A 21,765-nucleotide genomic window follows, 5' to 3' on the forward strand; every position below is an offset into this window, starting at 1 on the left:
TTGTAATAAAGCTTAATCACTCAAACATGTGACCAGTGATGTCAAAGTAAGTCTTATTTGATGATACTTCTAACTGATTAACTTACAATGAAGCTTATTTGCTCCATTTTAACTAATTATGTTGAAAAAAAATGTTCTTTTGTGAAAACATACTGTAAAGAAATATGACTATAAATATGATAATAGCCTCAAACAGCTCTCCCACTTTCACGCAGATTCAGGTGGCAGTGTTTACGCCCAGCTGAAAACACACCCTGCTGTGTTTTGACTTGGTGTTGTCGATGTTGTTGTCGTTGTTGTTGTTGTTATTGTTGTATAAAACATTGATGCAAGATGTTCATTAAAACTGAGACCTGGTTCTGGACGGGTCAGATTCACTGTATATGGGCTATAAAATGTCAACATGCCGGTCAGTCATTCACTCATGTGTGGTATGTGTGGTGTGTGGGTGGAGGGCAGGGTGGAGGGCAGGGGTCTGAAGGCTGTGTTAATTACAGGCAGGAAACTCCGGGTGGGCTCTAATAAACATCTGCTGTGAAAGTGTGCATGGAGGCGAGGCGATGGCCGGTTGGTGACCACTCTCGTGAGCCTGTGGTCAGGAAAGCTCATTTTCAGAATTCATAAATCACAGCTGCAGGATGGAGCTCAGCTGATCCCGTTCAGCAGCGCAGTGTAACACTGCAAAACAAGCCCCCGGTCATCTGTCCCGTCACATTACTACACCCCCACCCCCAATATCCAGCTTCATACTCGATACTCATGCTATTAGAGCTTCATACTGGATAATAATGCTATTAGAACTTCATACTGGATATTAATGTTATTAGAGCTTCATACTGGATATTAATGTTATTAGAGCTTCATACTGGATATTAATGTTTTTGGAGCTTCATACTGGATATTAATGTTTTTGGAGCTTCATACTGGATATTAATGCTATTAGAACTTCATACTGGATATTAATGCTATTAGAGCTTCATACTGGATATTAATGCTATTAGAGCTTCATACTGGATATTAATGTTATTAGAGCTTCATACTGGATATTAATGTTTTTGGAGCTTCATACTGGATATTAATGTTTTTGGAGCTTCATACTGGATATTAATGCTATTAGAGCTTCATACTGGATATTAATGTTTTTGGAGCTTCATACTGGATATTAATGTTATTAGAACTTCATACTGGATATTAATGTTATTAGAGCTTTATACTGGATATTAATGATAGAGCTTCATACTGGATATTAATGATATTAGAGCTTCATACTGGATATTAATGTTATTAGAGCTTCATACTGGATATTAATGTTATTAGAGCTTCATACTGGATATTAATGTTTTTGGAGCTTCATACTGGATATTAATTATATTAGAGCTTCATACTGCATATTAATGATATTAGGAATATTTTGGATAATTCTGGATGTTCACTTATTAGGAATTCATACTGGATATTGTTATTAGAATCTTTTTAGGTATCAGTCGTGTTTTTATGATGTCGGCGACGCATTCTAGTGTACATTTTTAAGGTCAGGGAACACAGCAGGGATCTGAAAGCCGTGGGTTCTGGTATTTGTGTTTTTTGTCCCCGACTCTCCTGTCAGACATTCTTCAAACGTGGCGTATTTCACCCATCCATCAATCACCGCAGTCATCGCTCTCATCTTTGTGTCTGCTCTAAAACTGATTGGTGATCCTGGTCTGACAGGGTGATTTATGGTGGGGGTGTAGAGAAGTGCCTGTAGAAGCTGCTTTTAAATCCAGTATGAATTTAGTTTGGATCAGCTCACTGTCCCTCTGGGAGAGCGTCTGCTATAGCCTGGCTGCCGGACTGTAGGAGTGCTGGAGATCTGGGTAGTGACCACCACCCCTCCACCCCTCAAACCTGGATGTAAACCTGAGTGTCTGAGGCCTCGTTCACACACACGTTTACAATCGTAGCCTTTTCTTTGCCTTTTGGCCTCCTGTCCACGCGAGCGCTGCAGTTTAGGTGACTGGTGGAGTTGGAGGATGCTCTCCAGGGTGGAGGTTTTTGAGATCTTCGATGTCAGCCCTGTGCCCCTCCATTCAAACCTAAGGGCTGCCCCATTACTTCAGCAGAAGTCTTCAGCAGCAGAACTGACCCTGAACATGTCTGGTGTGTTTATTAGCGCGTGCTGCCCCCTTATGGCCAACTTTATAAACTACTCACCATCCTTATTTAAACCCCTTCATCTGAACAGACCTTATTAACCCTGTCTGCTCATAGTGAGCACCTGTTCCTCCAGTCAGGACTGAAGCTGAGTGTTACTGACGATGCTCTGGAGGGTGGAGGTTTTTTGTAAAGTGCTGTTTGGGGTGAAGATTTCTGAACATTCACTCCAGGATTGAGGTGCTGCAGAACACTGTCCACTCGCCGAGGGTGGAGGCGCTTTTCCAGTCTTTGTGATCAATCTCTAGACTGAATTTTTTTTTGAGAATGCTCGCTGAGGGTGGAGGAGCTTTTTCGAGAACTCTTCCCGAGGGTGGAGGCGCTTCTTCGAAAACGCTTCCCGAGGGTGGAGGTGCTGTTTCGAGAACATGTGCCAGAGAACAGGTTTTTGCAGTCAGTCTCTAGGCTGGATGTTTTTCGAGATCGCTCCACGAGGGTGGAGGCGCTTTTTCAAAGATGCTCCCCGAGGGTGGAGGCGCCTTTTCAAAGATGCTCCCTGACAGTGGAGGCGCTTTTTCAAGAACTCTTCCCAAAGGTGGAGGCGCTTTTTTCGAGAACTCTTCCCAAAGGTGGAGGCGCTTTTTCGAGAACTCTTCTCAAAGGTGGAGGCGCTTTTTCGAGAACTCTTCTCAAAGGTGGAGGTGCTTTTTTCAAAAACTCTTCCAAAAGGTGGAGGTGCTTTTTTTCGAGAACTCTTCTCAAAGGTGGAGGTGCTTTTTCAAAAACTCTTCTCAAAGGTGGAGGTGCTTTTTTCAAAAACTCTTCCCAAAGGTGGAGGTGCTTTTTTTCGAGAACTCTTCCCAAAGGTGGAGGCGCTTTTTCGAGAACTCTTCCCGAGGGTGGAGATGCTTTTTAGAGAACATGTGCCAGAGAACAGATTCGGGTTGAATTATTATTTATTTTTTTTAACTGAACATTTCCTCCAGGATCGAGGTGTTTCAGAACACTGTCCATGGTAGAGATGTTTGTAAAAGCTGGGTGGAGGTTTTTGTGATCAGTCTCCAGACTGAATGTTTTTGAGGGTGGAGGTTTTCAAAGAAAGCTCTCCAGGGTGACCCCCTCTGGCCAACTCTACGAATTACACTCCATCCTTCCTCAAAACCTTTTGTTTTTAAAACCTCACCCTTGTTAAACTTGTCTGTTCATGTTAATGGCTTGTCTATCCAGTAGTGACCAGAATCCAGAATCGCCCTGTTTGCTAGCTACCTTCTTTAACACTACTTAAAACATAGCTACACACTTGCTAGCCTTCTAGGATCCATATCGGATAAGCGCCCTAATTAGGGCTCAAGGGCGCGTATTGGAGCGCGGCCTCGGATTTAACTAGCGTCCCTCCTTCCTAAGTAGGGAACACTTGGAAATTTCGGAGATTCGTCAGAGCACAGACTTCACACACAGCTTCGGTAAGCAGATATGCCCCCCAGGTCGTAGTCTAAATCGAGTGTAAACCGCGAGGTGGTTGTAAAGACCGAGAAAAATGTCCCTAGTGTGGATTATTGTAATGTAACGCTGCCTTCCTCCCTTCCAGCATCCAGACTCAGGAGCGATTAAGCGCTAAGCTAAGCTTTAGGAATGCTAGCCGGTCAACCTGTTAAAAAATACCTGTCCAGCTGGTGATTTTACCAGTTGGTGGTTTTAATTTAGTGATGAATATTATATTTTCTTATATAGGTTGTGGAAAATGCCATTGTTTGTGCTGGTTATCCTGCGGTTGGCAAGTTTGAGGGAAAGCTAAGCTAGCTAACTTTGGCTGCTATCGCTATTTTGGCTGTTTTTGACTGATAAAAGAGAGTTTGCTAAAACCGGTGTGATTTAAGGGTGTATATTACATATATATAGCGAATTTGTTGGTTATCAACTTGTATAAAGCCTATATAATCTCATAAAACGCTTAAATGCATTGGAATCTGAGGTGAAGTTGGAATTGTCCGTTCCACCTTAAATGGTGCAGCAGTTCCATTCTGGCGCCTGAGGCGCCAGAATGGAACTGCTGCACCATTTAAGGTGGAACGGACAATTCCAACTCACCCTCCTCTAAAAGAGCTTGAAATACAAACATGTCATTAAAATGTAATATAATACTCCAGCAATTCATTTCAGAGCCTCTTGGTTGTATTCAACAGCCTTGTCAACAATACACCCTTCAGCCATAACATTAGAACCACTACCAAGTGAAGTGCAGAACAGTGATGCTCCAGTTCGTGAAGGTGCTGAAGCAGGAAAAATGGACAAGCGTAAGAATCTGAGACACTAGATTGTGATTTTCTAGACAACTGTGTCTCCCAAACATCAGGCGGGTTTCAAGGATGCACAGCCAGGGCTCATGGAGGTCCCACCTCCCAACATATTGATTATTACAGTCTATTTACTGTATCTATATATATATTTTTATTTCCCACAGTAAGCATCACCATGGAGCCGTCATCCCCTCCGGAGCTGAAAACTCAAGATCAGGGTTGTTCGAGTCCAGACAATGCCGGCCATCCGTGGGCGGTGACGGAGTCTTTGCGTCTGTGTCGTTTCCTCTGCTATGGCTCAGAGAGCGCCACCTACAGCACGAGGGAGCGAGCGCTGGGGCCGGAAAGTGCGCTGGCCCTGATGGAGCTGGTGCAGGCAAGCCGTGGCTGTGAAGTGGTGGAGGAGGTGAAGCGCCTGAGCCTGGAGGGCAAAACGGTCCGGCCGAACCCGGCGCTGTTCGCGCTGGCCGTGTGCTCGCAGCACTCGGACGCTCGGGCCAAGCAGGCGGCCTTCCGCGCCCTGCAGGAGCTGTGCAGGTCCCCCGGGCAGCTCTTCACCTTCATACAGTACAAAAAAGAGCTGAAGGATGGCTTGTGCTGTGGCATGTGGGGGCGTAGCCTGCGCAGGGCTGTTTCTGATTGGTACAATAGCCAGGATGCCCTCAGCCTGGCTCACACGGTCACCCGGTGCAAACACCGGGCCGGTTGGTCCCACCAGGACCTTCTCAGGCTGTCGCACATGAAGCCGGCCAATGATGGTGAGCAGCGAGTTGTAGCTTAAAGGGGTAGTTCATCAAAAAGGTCCAGTATGAAGCTCCAACAGCATTAATATCCAGTATGAAGCTCTAACGACATTTTAATATCCAGTATGAAGCTCTAATTTCCAGTATGAAGCTCCAATATCATTAATATCCAGTATGAAGCTCTAATAGCATTAATATCCAGTAAGAAGCTCCAATATCATTCATATCCAGTATGAAGCTCCAATATCATTAATATCCAGTAAGAAGCTCCAATATCATTCATATCCAGTATGAAGCTCCAATATCATTAATATCCAGTAAGAAGCTCCAATATCATTAATATCCCGTATGAAGCTCTAATAGCATTAATATCCAGTATGAAGCTCTAATAACATTAATATCCAGTATGAAGCTCCAATATCATTAATATCCAGTAAGAAGCTCCAATATCATTAATATCCAGTAAGAAGCTCCAATATCATTAATATCCAGTATGAAGCTCTAATATCATTAATATCCAGTATGAAGCTCCAATATCATTAATATCCAGTATGAAGCTCCAATATCATTAATATCCAGTATGAAGCTCTAATATCATTAATATCCAGTATGAAGCTCTAATAGCATTAATATCCAGTATGAAGCTCTAATAGCATTAATATCCAGTATGAAGTTCTAATAACATTAATATCCAGTATGAATCTCTAATAGCATTAATATCCAGTATGAAGTTCTAATAACATTAATATCCAGTATGAATCTCTAATAACATTAATATCCAGTATGAAGCTCTAATATCATTAATATCCAGTATGTATTTTGTGTTTCACAGCTATTGCACTTATTAGCAAATATGTGATGAAAGGCTGGAAGGTGGTCCAGGAGACGTATGCAGACAAAGAGAACTCTGAGGAGCTGACGAAAGTGTTTGCATATCTAGAGGCTGTGGAGAAGGCCAAGCACTCGACTGACGAGCTGGAAGTGGTTCACCTGATAGAGGAGTACCGGCTGGAACGTGAGCAGATACTGACCAGTCATCTCAAGTCCAAAGAGGTCAGAACCACTAATACAAACACACCCACTCTGAGACCAGGCTTATCCTGGAGCTGGAGGACAGGTCTTGGCGTCTCCTCATGACCGTCTGCTTCTAGGTTTGGAAAGCTTTGCTGAAGGAGATGTCCGTGGCTGCTCTGATGAGGCACCTGGGTAAAATGACTGCAGATAAGGTTCTGATGCCTGGAAGTCCAGAGGTTGCAGCTGTTTGCGAACGGATCCAGGACGAACAAGCTTTGGCGAAGGTATGGTTTAGTCCAGCGTTGTTGGAAGTGTGGTTTCCGTCAGGACTGCTTTTTGAGGGAGGCACAAAACAGGGCAGCCAATCAGAACAGAGCTTATTTACATAAACTTAGTAAAACAGCTTTTTAACAGATGCACTATATGGACAAAAGTATTGGGACACCTGCTCATTCAGTGTTTGTGGAAGCATTACTGTGAGGATTTGATTGCATTCAGGATGATCACCATCGCACCTCATCATCCCCAACTCATCCTAAAAGTACTGGATGGAGCTCCTCCACCATCATTTCAGAGATCACAGTTCTTCCACTGCTCCACAGCTCAATGCTGGGGGGCTTTATACCCCTCTAGCCCACGCCTGGCATTATTAGGCAGCATGGAGCCGATAGGTTCATCAATGTTGATCTGAAGTCCTATTCTATTGGCAGTACTTCTGCAACTTAATATAGCTGAATGTATTCATTTAAAAGGGGTGTCCACAAACATTTGGACGCATACTGTAGAATACTGTGCAGTCCTACTTGGTATTTCTTATAGCAGCAATTAACACGTGACCTATGATCAGTTGCCTGCTGTTTAAGGAGTTATTAACTGTCAATCCAGGCAAAGACACACCCCTTCAGCGTCCTGGTCGCGTCGGAAAACTACAAGCGAGGTCACGGGAAGCGAGGCAAGTTGAAGTGGGAGCCGAACAGGGACATCGTTCAAGCGCTGGACTGTGCCCTCTCTAAGAGCCTCTCAGTGAGTACCACCACATCCAAACATGTGCCATGTTAACAACCATGCCGCGCACATTCAAGTCAGCATTGTGGGCTCCCCCTACAGTCTGGAGGGGTTTAAATTGCGCTTTGAGCCGCCACTAAAGGACACGCTTTACACATGCATTTCTAGACAAGCTGAGTGATACAGCGCCATCGCTGAAAGGTAAAGAACCGTGTGGGCTGAGGCGGTAGAGTGATATTACAGTCAGGGGAGCATCAACATGATTCAACAACAACAAAAATGAAAAAAATATTAGCTTAATAACACCGTCTACTTACTGTAGGTGTAGTAAGTGGGCTAACGTAACGCTGGCCTCTCAGTGTCCTAGGAGGCCAGTGCCGTCTCAGGATGGACAAAGCAATCCATCACCGGGTGGTCTGATTTCCCTGACCGGTTTGCGTCTCATGTGCCTCTCTGTCTGTGTGAAATCTCTGGTGGCAGAACGTGGAGCCCACAGGGAAGCGCTTTGTGGTGGGGGTCGACGTGAGCATGTGTCTCCACAGCCTGGCTCTCGGAAGCTCCGTCAGCAGTGTGGCCGTGGCTGCAGCGATGAGCATGGTAAGATCCCAGTAGACCGTCTACTGACTCCCCACTCTTACCACTTTTCAGCTTGCTCTGGATACTGCACTTGTGCAGATCTCCAGCTTTCCTCACTAGCATGACAACCCTCCTCTGCTTTGGGGTGTAACCAGCAAGCTGATTGGCTCTTTTTGTTGAAAGGCGTGTCTGTAAATGAGCATTATGAAGAACTACCATTCATATTTTAACCAGTGGCTGCTCTCCTTGTTTATGAGATCTCGGTCAGTGATCTGGCCAAACATGATTAGGGTATATTTTATTTTGCCATAATATAATATTTACCATTAATATAGTGTTAAAATCAAGTACATTTAAATACAATCTAATACTCAGCTGTAAGTCTGTGTGGTATTTTAAAAATTAGGTTACCGTTTTTAATCAAAATGCACATTAAAAAAGCAGGTAAAAGTAAACAAACAAGTATGTATTTATGTAAATGATAAATATGATATGTATATGCATTTGAATAATGATGTGATGTGAAGAGAGCAGAATGTGGATACTCAACACTGGGAAAAACAGGGCAGACCCAGGTTTAGGCTGTATCTGATTGGTCACTCAGTGTGGTAAGCCGTGCTTTTTCATGAGGGCTTGTGTGGTGGCCTTCAGACACATTCCTAACGCTCCGGCTCTGACGGCACGCTCAGAACCTCCTGAGCAGTTTGTCTCTTATGTGGACGGCATTCCTCCAGCAGCCAGGCTGCAGCTGCCTGCCTTATAAACACTCCGAACCCACTCTGCTAAAGCAGGACGGCAGCACGACCGATGTCCTACAGACATCACATACACAGTTCGACGGTACACTGTCCGCTCACATGAAACTGGAGGATAGAAAAGCAGGTACAATAAGAATGAAGGAAAGAATTGGCAAATAAAATAATAAAGTATAAAAAATGTATAGAGATAATATAGAGATAATATACAAACACTGGTCAGAACGTTAGTATATCAGAGACTGCAGTGACTATACATAGCACTGATGATTAATTTTATTATTAACCTTTTAATGTGCTTACTGCTCCTTTCTTAGGCTAATAGATGAACGAAATGCATAACTGTTTTAATCCACGAGATGGCGCTGGTGCTTTCTGATTAGACTGAAGGTTCTGGAATTGAGCTGAACAGTGTAAACTTTGCTTCGCACCTTTTGTTTTGGAAGAAAAACAATAATATAATATTTACCATAAATATAGTGTTAAAGTCAAGTACATTTTAAATACAATCAAATACATTTTCTAATACTCTGCTGTAAGTCTGTGTGGTATTAAAAAAAATATTTTAGGATATTTTTAGAGCTGCATTTTTTTTTTAAAGAAAAAGTATTAAATTAAAATGAACTTCTGATATCTATTGATATCTTCACTTTCCACAGATTGACCACAGAGTAAACGACTATGCAGAACAACCCCAGTGTTAACTGTAACTGGGACTTTTAAGAGTTTATATTAAAAACATTGTGTATAATATTTAACAATACAGCAATAACAACGCACTCTTGTGTATTTTATAGGTGATCGCACGGACGGAGCCAGATGCTGAAGTATTGATCTTCTCTGAGGAAGGCCTGGTTCCCTGTGCCATCTCGGCAGACACCTCTCTAATCCAAGTAACAGCACAGCTGGTCCAGGTAGGAGACATTGGAGAGCTACAGGACTGTTTCCTACAGGACACTTTATCAACCACTGATCTGCTGAAAACAAATATCTACTTATGTTTATATAATGTTTATATGCTTATATAAATATGTGTGGAATAAAATTGGCCCGCTCTAAGTAGTATTTATTTATTTAAATATAATTATTATTAGTATTAATACTATTATCAAAATAGTGTAACATGTATGTTATTATGCTATTTTATTGTTATAATGTTGTATATTAATAATATTCAACCAGTGCAGCACCATTGTTGAAACTCGGAAGCTGTGTTCGATCTGTGGAAGCGTTACAATAACACACAACATCCAAACCCAGTTGGTGTCCATCAGTGTTTCTGATATTCTCAGGATGGCACTGACCGCTGAGGATGGGTCCGAGTTGTGCTCTGTTATCCATCACTGCTCTGTGATATACTTTTAATACAGCCTTAACTCATGCCTGGATTTTCCTGCAGGTACAAAGTGTTGGTACGGACTGCGCTCTGCCCATACAGTGGGCCTTGGAGAACGACAAGACTGTGGACGTGTTCATCATATTCACCAATAACGAGACCCACTTCGGAAGCACAAACCCCACAGAGGCTCTGCGGACGTATCGAGAAGTAGGTGACTCAGGAAAAGTGTGCAGTTACATAGCAACCACCAACCATCAGATCACCAAGCTGCCACAGAGCAAGAGGCTAGACTAGCAACCACTAGAGATCTCATAGCAGTCACCCAGAAACATCATAGCAGCCACCTCTGAATCAGCCACAGAGCTCTGCGCAGTACAGTAGATATTTAAAGCTCTTATACCTTCTCTGAAGCGTTTGACGCCGTTTGATGTTTTTCGGCAGCAGAGAGATCCTTTCTTTTCTGCATTGATGGAAACCTGAGGCCTGATTAAGAAGCTTTTCTTTAATTGGGCTCACCTGGAAAACGAATTATTGCTTGCAGTGATCCAAAGAGCTCTGAGACACTATACCAGCCATGATTTTAATTAAAATAATAATAATAATAATAATCTGTGACTCTTATATCCAAATTAGAATGCAGTATAAAGTCTGAACTTCATTATTTATTTATTTATTTATTTATTTATTTATTGCTTCTTTAAGGCAGAAAGTGTTGAGAGTGTTTAATGTGTGTGTGTGTCCAATCAGAAGGTCGCCGTGTTTTCCAAACTGATTGTGTGTGGAATGACGACCAACGGCCTCTCTGTTGCTGATCCTGATGACCGGGGCATGTTGGACATCTGTGGCTTCGACTCTCGGGCCGTCGACGTCATCCGCAACTTTGTGCTGGATGTTATTTGAAAGCGGTGCACCGTGGGAAATGTAGGCTAGTTTTCCCCATGGACCGAACTGAGCACGGACCTGCCCTGGTGACGACTTTCCTGAAAGGAAATGAAGAAGAAGAAGAACAAGGAAAAAAAACCCCACAAAAACAATAAAAATCGCCACTGGGAGGGAAAAGAGAAACGGGGGATTTGATGAGGTCCAGCAGGCTGGATTGGTATTTCAGTCACAGTTATGGAGAACAGTTCGTTTTACTCACCCAAATTCAGTAACGTGGAGTAATAAGCTGTAACACTACCTTTTGGGGTTTCTACCTTTTTGCTATGGGGAGGGAAAAGAGTATTTATCGTGACGCGTCAGTTTAGGAAAAGTTAACCTGCTCGGGACAGTGAGCTTCTAATGAAGATGTCTTAGTTTATTCCACTGAGAAGAAGATGTTTAAGGATATGCTGTATGCTAATAGAGGCCTTTCTTTACCGTGTCTGACGTGAATCTGTTCCCTGCCTGCTCTGGGTTACGAGTTTAACTGTAAAAATGTTGCGTGTTTATTCGTTTATTCGTTTTTTTTCCAAAATTGTGTCGCTTTGTAGCCAATCCGTGTTGAATGTCTGTATGTGTCAGTCTGGTGAAGTCTGGTGTCCCAAAAAGCCCATGCTAATCACTTTGCGTAACATTTTGTTTTACAAACAAATTACCTCAGTTGTTCTGTTGTCTACTGTTTGGCCGAATAACGTGATATTGGATTTTCCTTTTTTTTTTTTTTTTTTTTTTAAACAGAACTTTTGGAGTTTTGGATTTGGCTGAAGCTGCGGTTCAGAGGAAGGAAAGAAAACACAGGCAGGGTTGACACACTTTTGTTGAGAATTAAGAATTAGCGACGCACAAAATGTACTGTACCTGTACGCTGAGTGGCACAGTCACTATGAGAAGAACAGCCGTCGAGAGGGGCCATAACGCGGTAGCTAGAGTTCACTATTAGCTTTTTTTTGTTTACATTTCTTTATTTCGTTAAATTTTGCGTTTTTATGCTCGCTGCTCTTTTACCTGCAGTAGAAATAGTTTGAACCCAAAGTGTGACGTGCCGAGAATTAGCCACTAATTGTCATTATGCAAATGACTTCATGCTAACTGATGGCTGCTAGCTTTCATCTTTCGTTAGCTAGATTAGCGTTTGAATCTTTAGCTCTTTAAAAGGGAAATTCTTCCTTTTTGGAATCGTTCATTTCACTGTAGAGAAACTGACCCGCTCTGATCTCGTTACGGTGGAGGTGAATGGACACAGGCGTCGGTTGCCATGACTACAACACAGATACAGCCCATAATTTATCTCCTATCCAAACCCACCAGTGAAGCTACAACACTAGTCTTCTGAGTTTTATATGAAATAATGATGATGATGATGATGATGGTTAAATAGTGAATAGAGAATCTCAACTAATCCAGTTTTCTTTAGGGACTACTTTCTGTAGCTGCACTACACCCTAAAGGCAGCATGTATCCCTCCACCATTTTAATGATCTGATTTTAAAAGCAGGTTCTAGAGCCAAACTCTTCTCAGAACTCTGGTAGAACAGTGTCTCAGGCATCAGGCAGCGTCTTCATCACCATTAGGTGAAGAACTTTCCGTGAGGAGCTTCTTTTTATTAGAGCTTCAGACGTCTGCTTCCCTTCACCTCCACTGTAGAACTCCTCCAGCTCTGACTGGAGGAGCTTATCTAGAACCGAGCGTTTTAACCGGGTCGTTGTGCAGAGAATGTTGAAATGTCAGTGGACTTCCCCTTTAGGGTTGAATGGAGGTGTGAAGGTTGCGGTAACACTGGTAGGAAGCCGTTGTGTAAAGGAGAGTAAGACTGCTAATGGAAATGTACTAACTCAATCTAACAGTCCTGTAGAAAGACACGACCTGTTGGTTTTACGGGATGGAAATGAATGTACCTTTAGTTATGAGTGTGTGTGTGAGTGTGTGTGTGTGTGTATAACACCAGAGACTTCAGAAAATCCTGCTTAATATCTCCGTAGACGTTGGCGATATGGAAAACACTGAAATTCTTTTTTATCGTTATCAATGGGAAGATCGTTATTGGATGGGAACGGCCTAAATCAAGCCTTTGTAGCCAGCGCTGACGCTGAACATGAGAACAGCTGTAAGTTTGCCTCTTGGTTAAACGAATAAAGTTCATTTTCTAAGTCTCATGGACCTTGTAGGGCGGTGTTGTGCCAGGTCTCATACACTACATGTCCAAATATTTGTAGACACCCCTTCTGATGAATGTATTTAGCACTGTTGGCACAATGCTAGAGGGGTATGAAGCCCCCCAGCATTGAGAAGCAGTGGAGCAGTGGAAGAGCTGTGTTCTCTGGACTGATTGTGGTGGAGCTCCATCTAACATCCTGACCCAGTAACACCCTTCATAGCAATGCTCCTCCTCCAACAGTAGACAGTAGAGACAGTTACTCCAACAAAAGTAGGGTCAGCTTTAGTACCCTTGATTTCAGACTAAACAATGAAGAAGCAGTGTCCCAATACTTTTGTCCTAGCAGTGTTGCTCTGGGGTCTGGGTGCAAGGATGAAAAATCCAACCAATCCACCAATCAAGAATTACAACAGAAGCTTTATTGGAGATCAGCACAAAAGCAGGTGAGCTCACCTGAAGCACCTTGACCAATACAGGACCAGTGATTTCAGCGTAACCTATAGTTGGTCAATATGAATGATTGATTATTCACGTGCAGAAATGATTTGATAGGATCCATCCAATTAACTGCTTCCAATACAGATGGACCCACCTCTCTCCTACGAGAACGTCACTACGAGGACGTGTGTGGTTTCCTCACAGAAGGAACAGCAGGTGGCCGCTGAAGGTGCTGTGGTGGTGTTTGTTGTCGCAGATCCATGATCCTGGGTACAGCTGGACGCTCACCAGGTCTCCTTTCTCCAGCTGCAGAGTCACTCCGTTGGAGGCGCCGTAAACGCCCTCAGTCTGGTGGGCGTGGGTTGAAAAGATGTGCTGGCCATTTTTGAACAATCCTGCGGTCACACCCCGGTCGCTACGCCCAAACGCTTTGGAGAAGACCCTGAAGGCGTAGACCCCCTTTACAGGTGCGGAGAAAAGTCCTGTGGTGAAACAGGCGACTTTTAGATTTAAAGATCAAACCCAGTTCTAGACCATGTTCTAGATAACCTACATTCTACGTTGCTGGGAACCACCTACTGATCACCTCCACACGCTTTTTGTGTGTGTGTGTGTGTGTGTGTGTGTGTGTGTGTGTGTGTGTGTGGTCAGTGTTTTATTTGCTTATCGGTGGGATATGTAGTAAGCTTCTTTTTTACTTGTGACTACACTATATGTCCAAATGTTTGTGGACACCATCACATATGTGCAAATGCATGCACACAGCTTGTCTAGTCCCTGTAGTCTAGTCCACTAATGCCAGGCATGGGCTAGTAGAGGGGTATGAAGCCCCCCAGCATTGGTGATGGTGGTGGAGCTCCATCCAGTACTTTTGGATGGGATGATTTGGAGAGTTGGGGATGATAAGGTGAGGGGGTGACAATCATTCAACATCCTGACCTCATTAACCCTCTTGTGGCTGAATGTAATCAAATCCTCACAGCAATGCTCCTCTAAAATCTAGTAGAAAGCCTTCTTCCCTGGACAGTAGAGACAGTTACTCCAACAGAGGCAGGAGCAGGAGTTGATTTCAGGCTAAACAATCAAGGAGCAGGTGTCTCAATACTTATGTCCTAGCAGCCGTGTGGTCTAGCGGTATAATTTGACACAGATACCTGTAGCTGGATCGTAAGCTCCTCCTACGTTTGTAAAAATGTGTCTATAGATCAGAGTCGTGTTGCTGTCGAAAGGGCCAACGTTCGAGGGACTTTCAGAGTTCAGTAGAGATGCAGAAAAAGCCACCTTTGGGTCTAGAAGAGACAAACCGGTTCACTGCAGTCAGGAAGACGCTCGGGGTGAACAGAGCAACGACATTCAGGCTTTTATAAAGGAAAGGAATTCCCAACATGTCTGATAATGAGATCAGATCACAGTTGGACTTCACCTTTGGTTTTCTTTGCCAGTTCGTCCATCCTGAGTAGCATCTCGCTCACGTTCCCACGCAGGACCTCCAGCTCCTTGGCTTGCTCTGAAAGGAAGGACAGTCAGTTGGATACGGCAGCTGGGAATCTCCGGATTCAGCCCAATCAGCTTTGACCAACACATTTGGTCAAACTTTCTCTCTTCTTCCAATGATTCCAGCTATAGGCTCCAAAACCCACCCCGACCCTGACCAGGAAGAATAGGAAGAAGAAGGATGGATGGGCTCCAACAGAGAACGAGGAAAGTCCAATCTGTTGGTCAGACCTACCTGAGATATGTACCCTGTTCTGAGGCACCTGGTAGGACACCACAAACACGTTGTGGGATAATCCCAAGCTAATTTAACTTTAGTGAGGTGGGAAAGTTCCTTGGGTTGGAACTTTGGCTAGAACTTGGACAGAGATGTACCACTAAAGCCTCCACCCAGATGTAGGCTGTTTGGATATTTGAAGAACTTCAGGTTGAAGTCAGTCTAAAAGTCTAAGATTAGTCAAAACCGATCACTTTCCATTGAAGGTAAGTAGGATTACACCTGTTGTCACGAAAGGCTCATGCTACCCTTTGAACCTGTAGGTAAAGCAGGTAAATACAGATCTCCCTTTAATAAAAAAAGTGTAGATGCAGTGTGGATGTTTTACCTCCGTTCTTCTGCTTCAGCTCCTCCATCATGGAGGTTAAGTGAGTCGGCAAGTCGTTTTGGTTCCTCAACGTTTCTTCCATGGTGGGTTTGCGGGCTTACCAGAACTTCTTCAGTTTGGGACCATCAGTACTGAGCAGCTGGGAGCATTACAGGTCAGACAGCAGCTTCTGCTACTAGTTTGGAACAAATCTAGAATGTCATGCCCTACAGTTAGGAAACCGTTATTGCAGCAGATTGTTGAAAGTAGATCTCCTCCTCATCTGTGTGTTTCATAACTTACAGATGGCAACATATAACTGACTAAACTGTTGCTAGTGGTGAACTATTAGACCTTTAATTGAGTTAGATTGGGACACGATACTTATACTTTCACTATAGTACAGTTTCAGCTCTTTAATTGAGTTAGATTGAGATACAGTACCATACTTTCACTATAGTACAGTTTCTGCTCTTTAATTGAGTTAGATTGGGATACAGTACCATACTTTCACTATAGTACAGTTTCAGCTCTTTAATTGAGTTAGATTGAGATACAGTACCATACTTTCACTATAGTACAGTTTCAGCTCTTTAATTGAGTTAGATTGAGATACAGTACCATACTTTCACTATAGTACAGTTTCAGCTCTTTTAATTGAGTTAGATTGAGATACAGTACCATACTTTCACTATAGTACAGTTTCAGCTCTTTAATTGAGTTAGATTGGGATACAGTACCATACTTTCACTATAGTACAGTTTCAGCTCTTTAATTGAGTTAGATTGGGATACAGTACCATACTTTCACTATAGTACAGTTTCAGCTCTTTAATTGAGTTAGATTGCATCTATTTTTTTAAACACCTTGACTCAGACTCACACCCCGGATTCAAGATTCAAGATTCAATGATGATTTAAAGGCGTTTCTTCAGTTGTGTGAGTTTAGTTAGATTACCTCTGTCTCTCAGTGCTGATCACATGAAGATCAGACCTCCAGATGTTTAAATACACTGTCCAGTCTATATAAAGTTACTGGTTGAGGAGTGCAGTAGCCACAGGAATGAATGAACATGTATTAAGGTTTCATGATTGTGGTTTAATATACAGAACATGCATGTAAAGGCCATAAACTGATCCCAGTGATAAAGCTGGTAGGTCATCAATTACTAAAGCATTCTACACACCGCTAATCTTTCACTGTCAAGCGCTGTCAGTTTCTAGTTTGAGGCAAAGTTTAAGGTAAATCAGACTAATACACAGGATGACTTTACTGACTGGTGACGAATGAAAAGAAAATCCACTGTGAGGGGCCTTATTGAGGTGTTAGGCCATTAGGAGAGCTGCAGGATGCCTGGTATTGATTCTGCAAGTCTTTAGAATTGCACTGGAGAGATATGATCACCGTCCCTCTTACAGATGTTCCCCCAGCCGGTTGCACAATCATCCTGGAAAAGACCATTCCCAAGAGTAAAGAGAAATGCTTCACTGTGGGATAAACCCCCAGGCGTTCCTTTAATTCGTCACCAGCCTGTAGGCCTGTATACAATCCTCACCAAACAAATCTAGCACTCAGGACCTTCACCAGGCTCCTAATCTTCCTCCTGGTAAAGATCATCAAAGAAGCTCTCTGTGGTTCTCAGCATCTGAATAACTGCGTTCAGGAGCAGGATGTCTGTTTTAGGATCCAGTTCCAGTTCTTGGCTGTAGTTCCTCACTGGAATCACAGCAGAGAGGGAGATTCCTAGATTCACGCTCACCTCCTGCATCTGCAACAAGACGACCTTCATTTCATTTCCATTCGGAGAACCTTTACAAGAACCAGTTCCACCAACAGCTTAAAATCTCACCATTCTGTAGATGTAAGGGCTTTGATAGATGCTCTTCAGATCTGCTGCCACGGAAGAACAGGCCTCGTCCACCTTGGTCAGCAGCACCAGCTGTGGGACCCCTGGAGCACAGACATAGCAGAACAAACCAGACTTAAGAGCATGAGGGAGAACCACTGAAAAGGAGAACCTCTCTAGGAGCATGACAAAGAATTACTGAGAGGAAGAACCTTCTTAAGCCTGAGGAAGAACCTCCAGAAGAGCATGAGAGGAACCAAGACATTTTCTGGGAGCATGAGGAAGAGGAACAGCTGAGAAGAACCAATGCTCAAAAGAAGGAACTTCCTAAGAGCTCAAATATAGAGCATGGGTATAAAACCACTAAGAGGAACTGAGACTAAAAGGTGAGCATGATGAAGAACCACTGAGGAACCCAGACTCTAGAGGAGAACCTCCTGAGAAAGAGCATGAGGAAGTTATTCACCCATCTGGTTGGTTTTCCTCCGGAATGCAGCCAACTTCTCAATCATCTTGTCCGAGAGGAGCTTGACCTTGCAGGTGTCTATCACGTACACCACAGTGTGGATCTTGTCCTTCAAGCTGGGCTCTTTGCAGAAGGAAGGCGATTCTGTTTGTAGAGGCATCGACGGGTTAAACTGAGGAGAAGACACAAGAGACACGTTGTTCATACAGACACCAGTCAGCATCTCCAACATGCTGGTTCCTCAACCCATGAACTCAGGCTTAGACTGCCCGGTGTCGCTGCACACGGTAGGTGCAAACAGAGGAACTGTGCGTGGAGCCACCATCCACCAGCTCTGACGGACCCCACCTGGTACTTGTCCTGAATGTGGCCTTTCAGAATGCTTGCGAAGTCCTCGATGTCCAGTCCAGCATTCATCCCCTCTTCCAGCCCCATAGTGTCACACAGAGTGACCGGCAGGATCCTACCGCCACCGCTGGCCTTTATGGCGTAGGTACGAAACTGCAAAACAAATGACCGTTGTAAACATTTGGAGACAGTATGTGGACAAAAGTATTGGGACATCTGCTCATGCATTGTTTCTTCTGAAATCAAGAATGTTAGTGAGGTCAGGATGTTTGATGATGACGATGATGATAAAGATGATTATGATAATCACCACCCCACCTCATCATCAAATGTGTGTGGACATATAATGTACCTGTGTGGTCAGACTGGTGCCTGCACAGCCCGTGTTGGCCTGGTTGGACACGTAGCCCTTGAACACCGAGTTAATGGAGTTGAAGAAGCTGGACTTCCCAGCTCCGACCGGTCCAACCAGTAGAATGCGAACCTTCTTCACCGAGCTCACGCCATGCTTCCAGCCGGCGATGGTGTCCATCAGAGCTTTTCTCTTCCTGTAGAAACATGAGCGGAATGGTGGAATGGATCTAGCTTGTCCAATCTAGCAACAGCGATCAGATTTGACTTACTCAAAATCCCACTGGACGTTCCTCCAAGGCTTCTCCATGAGGGCTCCAGCACCTGCAGGACAACAAACACCAACAGCACCCATGACTCTTATCCAGGGATCAGAGGAAATAAACGAAGATCTGAAGGTTCAGGACGAGGATCTGGACTCTCACCCTCCACTCTGTAGACCTCACACTCGGTCAGCTGCAGGTCGTCGCCGTGCATCTCCACCGGATCAAAGTGATACGTTCCTGGGTTGCTGTAAACGGTGGCTGTGTTGTTATATAGAAACTGCAAGGAAACAAAATTTGGACCCGTGTTTCCATCAGTGAAGGAGCGCTGGGCTTCTCCGCTGACCACACGCAGGGGGTCTTTCTTCTTCTTTTTCTCGTTGAAGCTGAACAGGAAGGCTTTCTCGTCCGCGATATTCTGGCCCGTCTGGGCGTAGTCTTTGCTGATGTACGCTCCAAAAACAAACCCGGAGGCGTTGTACGCTACTGTGACGGTGGGCCCCTGCCGATCACAGCGGCTGTGGAAGGCGGCCGCCGTGTAGCCGTGGACGCTGGCCTTGAACAGCAGGCTGAGTCTGGAGGTGTTCAGCATGGAGCAGAGCTGCTTCTCCTGCTGTCTGGACAGTTGGGACGTAACCGCACTCATGCTGATCTGAAGGGGGAGAGACCACGAACCCTTAGCAGGAAGAAACTTTATATACACTACATGTCCAAATGTTTGTGGACACCCCGTCTAATAAATGGATTCATTTTTATCTATAGTTTCTTCTGAAATCTATAAAGGCTATTAAAAAGAGTCAATCCTGTCTCTACCTGTCTCTCTGTCCAGAGAAGAAGACCTTCTACTAGATTCTGGAGGAGGAACATTGCTGTGAGGATTTGATTGCATTCATCGACAAAAGGATTAGGGAGATCAGGTGATGATGTTGGATGATGATGATCCCCAACTCATCCTATTAAAAAGAACTGGATGGAGCTCCACCATCCACTGCTCCACAGCTTCTTAATGCTGGGGGGCTTTACACCCCTCTAGCCCACGCCTGGCATTAGGCAGCATGGTGCCAATAGGGTCATGTAGAGGAAGTGCCCACAAACACACTGTTTCGAGGTTGCTTTTACTGCTGTTGTCTACGTTCTCACTCTTCTAGCCCTACGGTAAGAAACACAGACGTGTCTGAGTGTTGTAATGTGTCCCGGTGAAAAAGCCGGGGGCTTATCACCGTCTCATCCAGCTTCTGCTGAAAGCTGCAATCTAAGGAAACACAGCCTTCGTTTCAGTGCTTCCTTTTAGTCTAGAGTTTTCTATTAGAGCCATGATCGTTAAAGCAGAAGATCTCAGTCCTACCTGAATAACGGAGCTGCTTCCTACAGACAGGCACAGAAGGATGCAGGCAGCGTGGTTTCTCTTCAGCAGAAACGAAACTAAACTCTGCTCAACAGCGCACCAGCCTGCTGGTCGAGCCGGGACACCATATGGGGAATTCCCATGAACAGCTAACAAAGACAACACCTAGAAGCAGCTCAAGACCTTTAATCTCCTTTATCTGTCATAGAATAAAGACTGACCACACCTGGACATGAAACTGCTTACCATAGAAACTACACGGACAGAAGTATTGGGACACCTGCTCATTATTCAGTTTCTTCTAAAAAATCAAGAATTTCTCCTGCTTCTGTTGGAGTAACTGTCTTTACTGTCCAGAGAAGAAGACTTTCCACTAGATTCTGGAGGAGGAGCATTGCTGTGAGGATTTGATTGCATTTAGCGACAAGAGCTTAGTTTAGTTTGAGAGGTCAGAATGTTGGATGATTAGTCACCACCCCAACTGCTCCACTGCTTCTCAGTGCTGGGGGGGCTTTATAACCCTCCTCTAGCCCACGCCTGGTATTAGGCAGCATGTAGCCAATAGGGTCATCATGTTTATCTGACCTAGAGAGTCCAATTCTATTGGTAGTTCTTCTCTACAGGGACTAGACAAGCTGTGTGTGTGCATTTGCACATCTATGTCAGCAGTGGGTGCAGCTTAAAGAAGCTGGATGCATTTATTAGGAGTTGATTAGAAGATGACTTTCATTGTAAATGCCCTGTAAACCTGATCAGAGGTTTTTTGCATGACAGAATTCTTGATAAAGGACCAAGATGTTTATATAATCACTTTTATTATAGTTATAGACGTTACTCAGCGTTTGCCCGTCTGAAATATCCACTTCATACTGCAGTTTTTACTTGTTTTGGTAATAGTTTACATTAGAACTCATCCACTGACTCCACTGCTTACTTTCGTTTTACTTCACCTTGAGTCCATACCTCTCGCTCTCCGGTATAAGCTTGTATAACCAAATACTCTGAGCCTGATGTTTTATCATGATGATCTTCAGCAGTGGTTCTCAATCCCAGCCCATTGTACTGCGTTCAGGTCCGGTGTGTTAACAGTTAACATCGCAACCCTGGTGATAGTCCAGTAGCTGCTTATCAACAGCAAAGCAACCGCTGTAAAGGGCCACCTTTTGGCTCGTGTCGAACTTCATACTGGGCTCAGAAGAAAAGTCGGGGACCCGTTCTGTACATCATGAATCTCTGACCGAGGACCGTAGCTTTACTAGACAGGGTGATGGGTTCACATCACAACTCCAACCCGTCACACAACCCTCAGCCCCACCCATTCACACAATAGTCCCGCCCCTCACACGCCACATCCTTGCCCAACACACAATAACAAGACGTTTTAACTCCTCATTTAATTCAGTTTTTGAGCTCATGCACATCACTCCGACACTTCCCGTCCTTTATGGCCGGTGCGATGGAATTTGACCACCATTGGACACCATTAAACATAATAGACTAAAACTTTCTGAAAATAGATCTCCATAAAAGATAAATAAACAGCTTTCGGTATATTAAATATTAAAGAGATAAGAAGGAAATGTTTGTGTGCACTTATTTAAATGCACTAGGAAACAAATGGCTTGACCAGACTGAAATGCGTTATTTAACCCCCTTAAAACACTGATGAACTGAAACAGATCAGAGAGACT

General features: G+C 44.0%; 5 protein-coding genes across 10 annotated transcripts in view; 2 read left to right on the top strand and 3 right to left on the bottom strand.

Moving 5' to 3' along the window:
* Window positions 1-12,937, top strand: part of ro60 (Ro60, Y RNA binding protein) — a 101,849-nt gene extending 88,912 nt beyond the window's left edge. For 3 of the 4 annotated variants that reach the window (XM_072688486.1, XM_072688487.1, XM_072688485.1), the window contains 8 exons: window positions 4,595-5,188; window positions 6,006-6,226; window positions 6,325-6,471; window positions 7,073-7,210; window positions 7,673-7,789; window positions 9,321-9,437; window positions 9,923-10,069; window positions 10,610-12,937. In XM_072688486.1, the coding sequence (XP_072544587.1) occupies window positions 4,595-5,188; window positions 6,006-6,226; window positions 6,325-6,471; window positions 7,073-7,210; window positions 7,673-7,789; window positions 9,321-9,437; window positions 9,923-10,069; window positions 10,610-10,762 (1,634 nt within the window). In that variant the 3' untranslated portion in view covers window positions 10,763-12,937. Of the gene's footprint in view, window positions 1-3,546; window positions 3,597-4,594; window positions 5,189-6,005; window positions 6,227-6,324; window positions 6,472-7,072; window positions 7,211-7,672; window positions 7,790-9,320; window positions 9,438-9,922; window positions 10,070-10,609 lie in introns of those variants that run through there. The other variant, XM_072688488.1, reaches the window with a different exon arrangement.
* Window positions 12,938-13,402: 465 nt separating this feature from the next.
* Window positions 13,403-21,765, top strand: part of LOC140562669 (caprin-2-like) — a 27,192-nt gene continuing 18,829 nt past the window's right edge. The window contains exon 1 of the mRNA XM_072688495.1: window positions 13,403-13,844. The gene's annotated coding sequence lies outside the window, so the exon portion shown is untranslated. The remainder of the gene's footprint in view (window positions 13,845-21,765) is intronic.
* Window positions 13,467-15,645, bottom strand: LOC140562668 (complement C1q-like protein 2). Of its 2 annotated transcripts, XM_072688493.1 has the most exons (4): window positions 15,477-15,645; window positions 14,801-14,884; window positions 14,532-14,666; window positions 13,467-13,859 (listed from the first exon to the last, which is right to left on the bottom strand). In XM_072688493.1, exons 1-4 carry the CDS (start codon window positions 15,556-15,558, stop codon window positions 13,576-13,578), a joined length of 585 nt encoding a protein of 194 aa, XP_072544594.1. In that variant the 5' UTR covers window positions 15,559-15,645; the 3' UTR covers window positions 13,467-13,575. The 2 variants fall into 2 exon arrangements, with proteins under 2 accessions (XP_072544594.1, XP_072544595.1); XM_072688494.1 differs by lacking the exon at window positions 14,532-14,666.
* ifi44c2 (interferon induced protein 44c2) lies at window positions 16,533-20,136 on the bottom strand. Of its 2 annotated transcripts, none has more exons than XM_072688484.1 (8): window positions 20,075-20,136; window positions 18,892-19,381; window positions 18,739-18,790; window positions 18,468-18,663; window positions 18,116-18,268; window positions 17,768-17,939; window positions 17,305-17,405; window positions 16,533-17,223 (listed from the first exon to the last, which is right to left on the bottom strand). In XM_072688484.1, the coding sequence occupies exons 2-8, from the start codon at window positions 19,373-19,375 to the stop codon at window positions 17,047-17,049; spliced, it is 1,335 nt and encodes a 444-aa protein (XP_072544585.1). In that variant the 5' UTR covers window positions 19,376-19,381; window positions 20,075-20,136; the 3' UTR covers window positions 16,533-17,046. The 2 variants fall into 2 exon arrangements, with proteins under 2 accessions (XP_072544585.1, XP_072544584.1); XM_072688483.1 differs by lacking the exon at window positions 20,075-20,136 and adding an exon at window positions 19,543-19,854.
* Window positions 21,454-21,765, bottom strand: part of apol1 (apolipoprotein L, 1) — a 9,269-nt gene continuing 8,957 nt past the window's right edge. Inside the window, exon 15 of the mRNA XM_072688489.1 lies at window positions 21,454-21,765. This exon is cut by the window's right edge and continues 1,060 nt beyond it. The gene's annotated coding sequence lies outside the window, so the exon portion shown is untranslated.

Source organism: Salminus brasiliensis, chromosome 9 (assembly GCF_030463535.1).
Source record: "Salminus brasiliensis chromosome 9, fSalBra1.hap2, whole genome shotgun sequence".
NCBI classification, from domain to species: Eukaryota; Metazoa; Chordata; class Actinopteri; order Characiformes; family Bryconidae; genus Salminus; species Salminus brasiliensis.

Bases quoted from the DNA above. Each gene is read 5' to 3' on its own strand.
- LOC140562668 (XM_072688493.1), bottom strand. From the start codon at position 15,558: ATGGAAGAAACGTTGAGGAACCAAAACGACTTGCCGACTCACTTAACC. The intron at 14,885-15,476 runs GTAAAACATCCA...CCTTCCTTTCAG, and splicing joins GCTGAAGCAGAAGAACGGAG to AGCAAGCCAAGGAGCTGGAG. The intron at 14,667-14,800 runs GTGAAGTCCAAC...TGTCTCTTCTAG, and splicing joins ACTGGCAAAGAAAACCAAAG to ACCCAAAGGTGGCTTTTTCT.
- ifi44c2 (XM_072688483.1), bottom strand. From the start codon at position 19,596: ATGTTCCTCCTCCAGAATCTAGTAGAAGGTCTTCTTCTCTGGACAGAG. The intron at 18,791-18,891 runs GTGAGAGTCCAG...GTTGTCCTGCAG, and splicing joins TGAGGTCTACAGAGTGGAGG to GTGCTGGAGCCCTCATGGAG. The intron at 17,224-17,304 runs GTGAGATTTTAA...GTCTTGTTGCAG, and splicing joins GCCCTTACATCTACAGAATG to ATGCAGGAGGTGAGCGTGAA.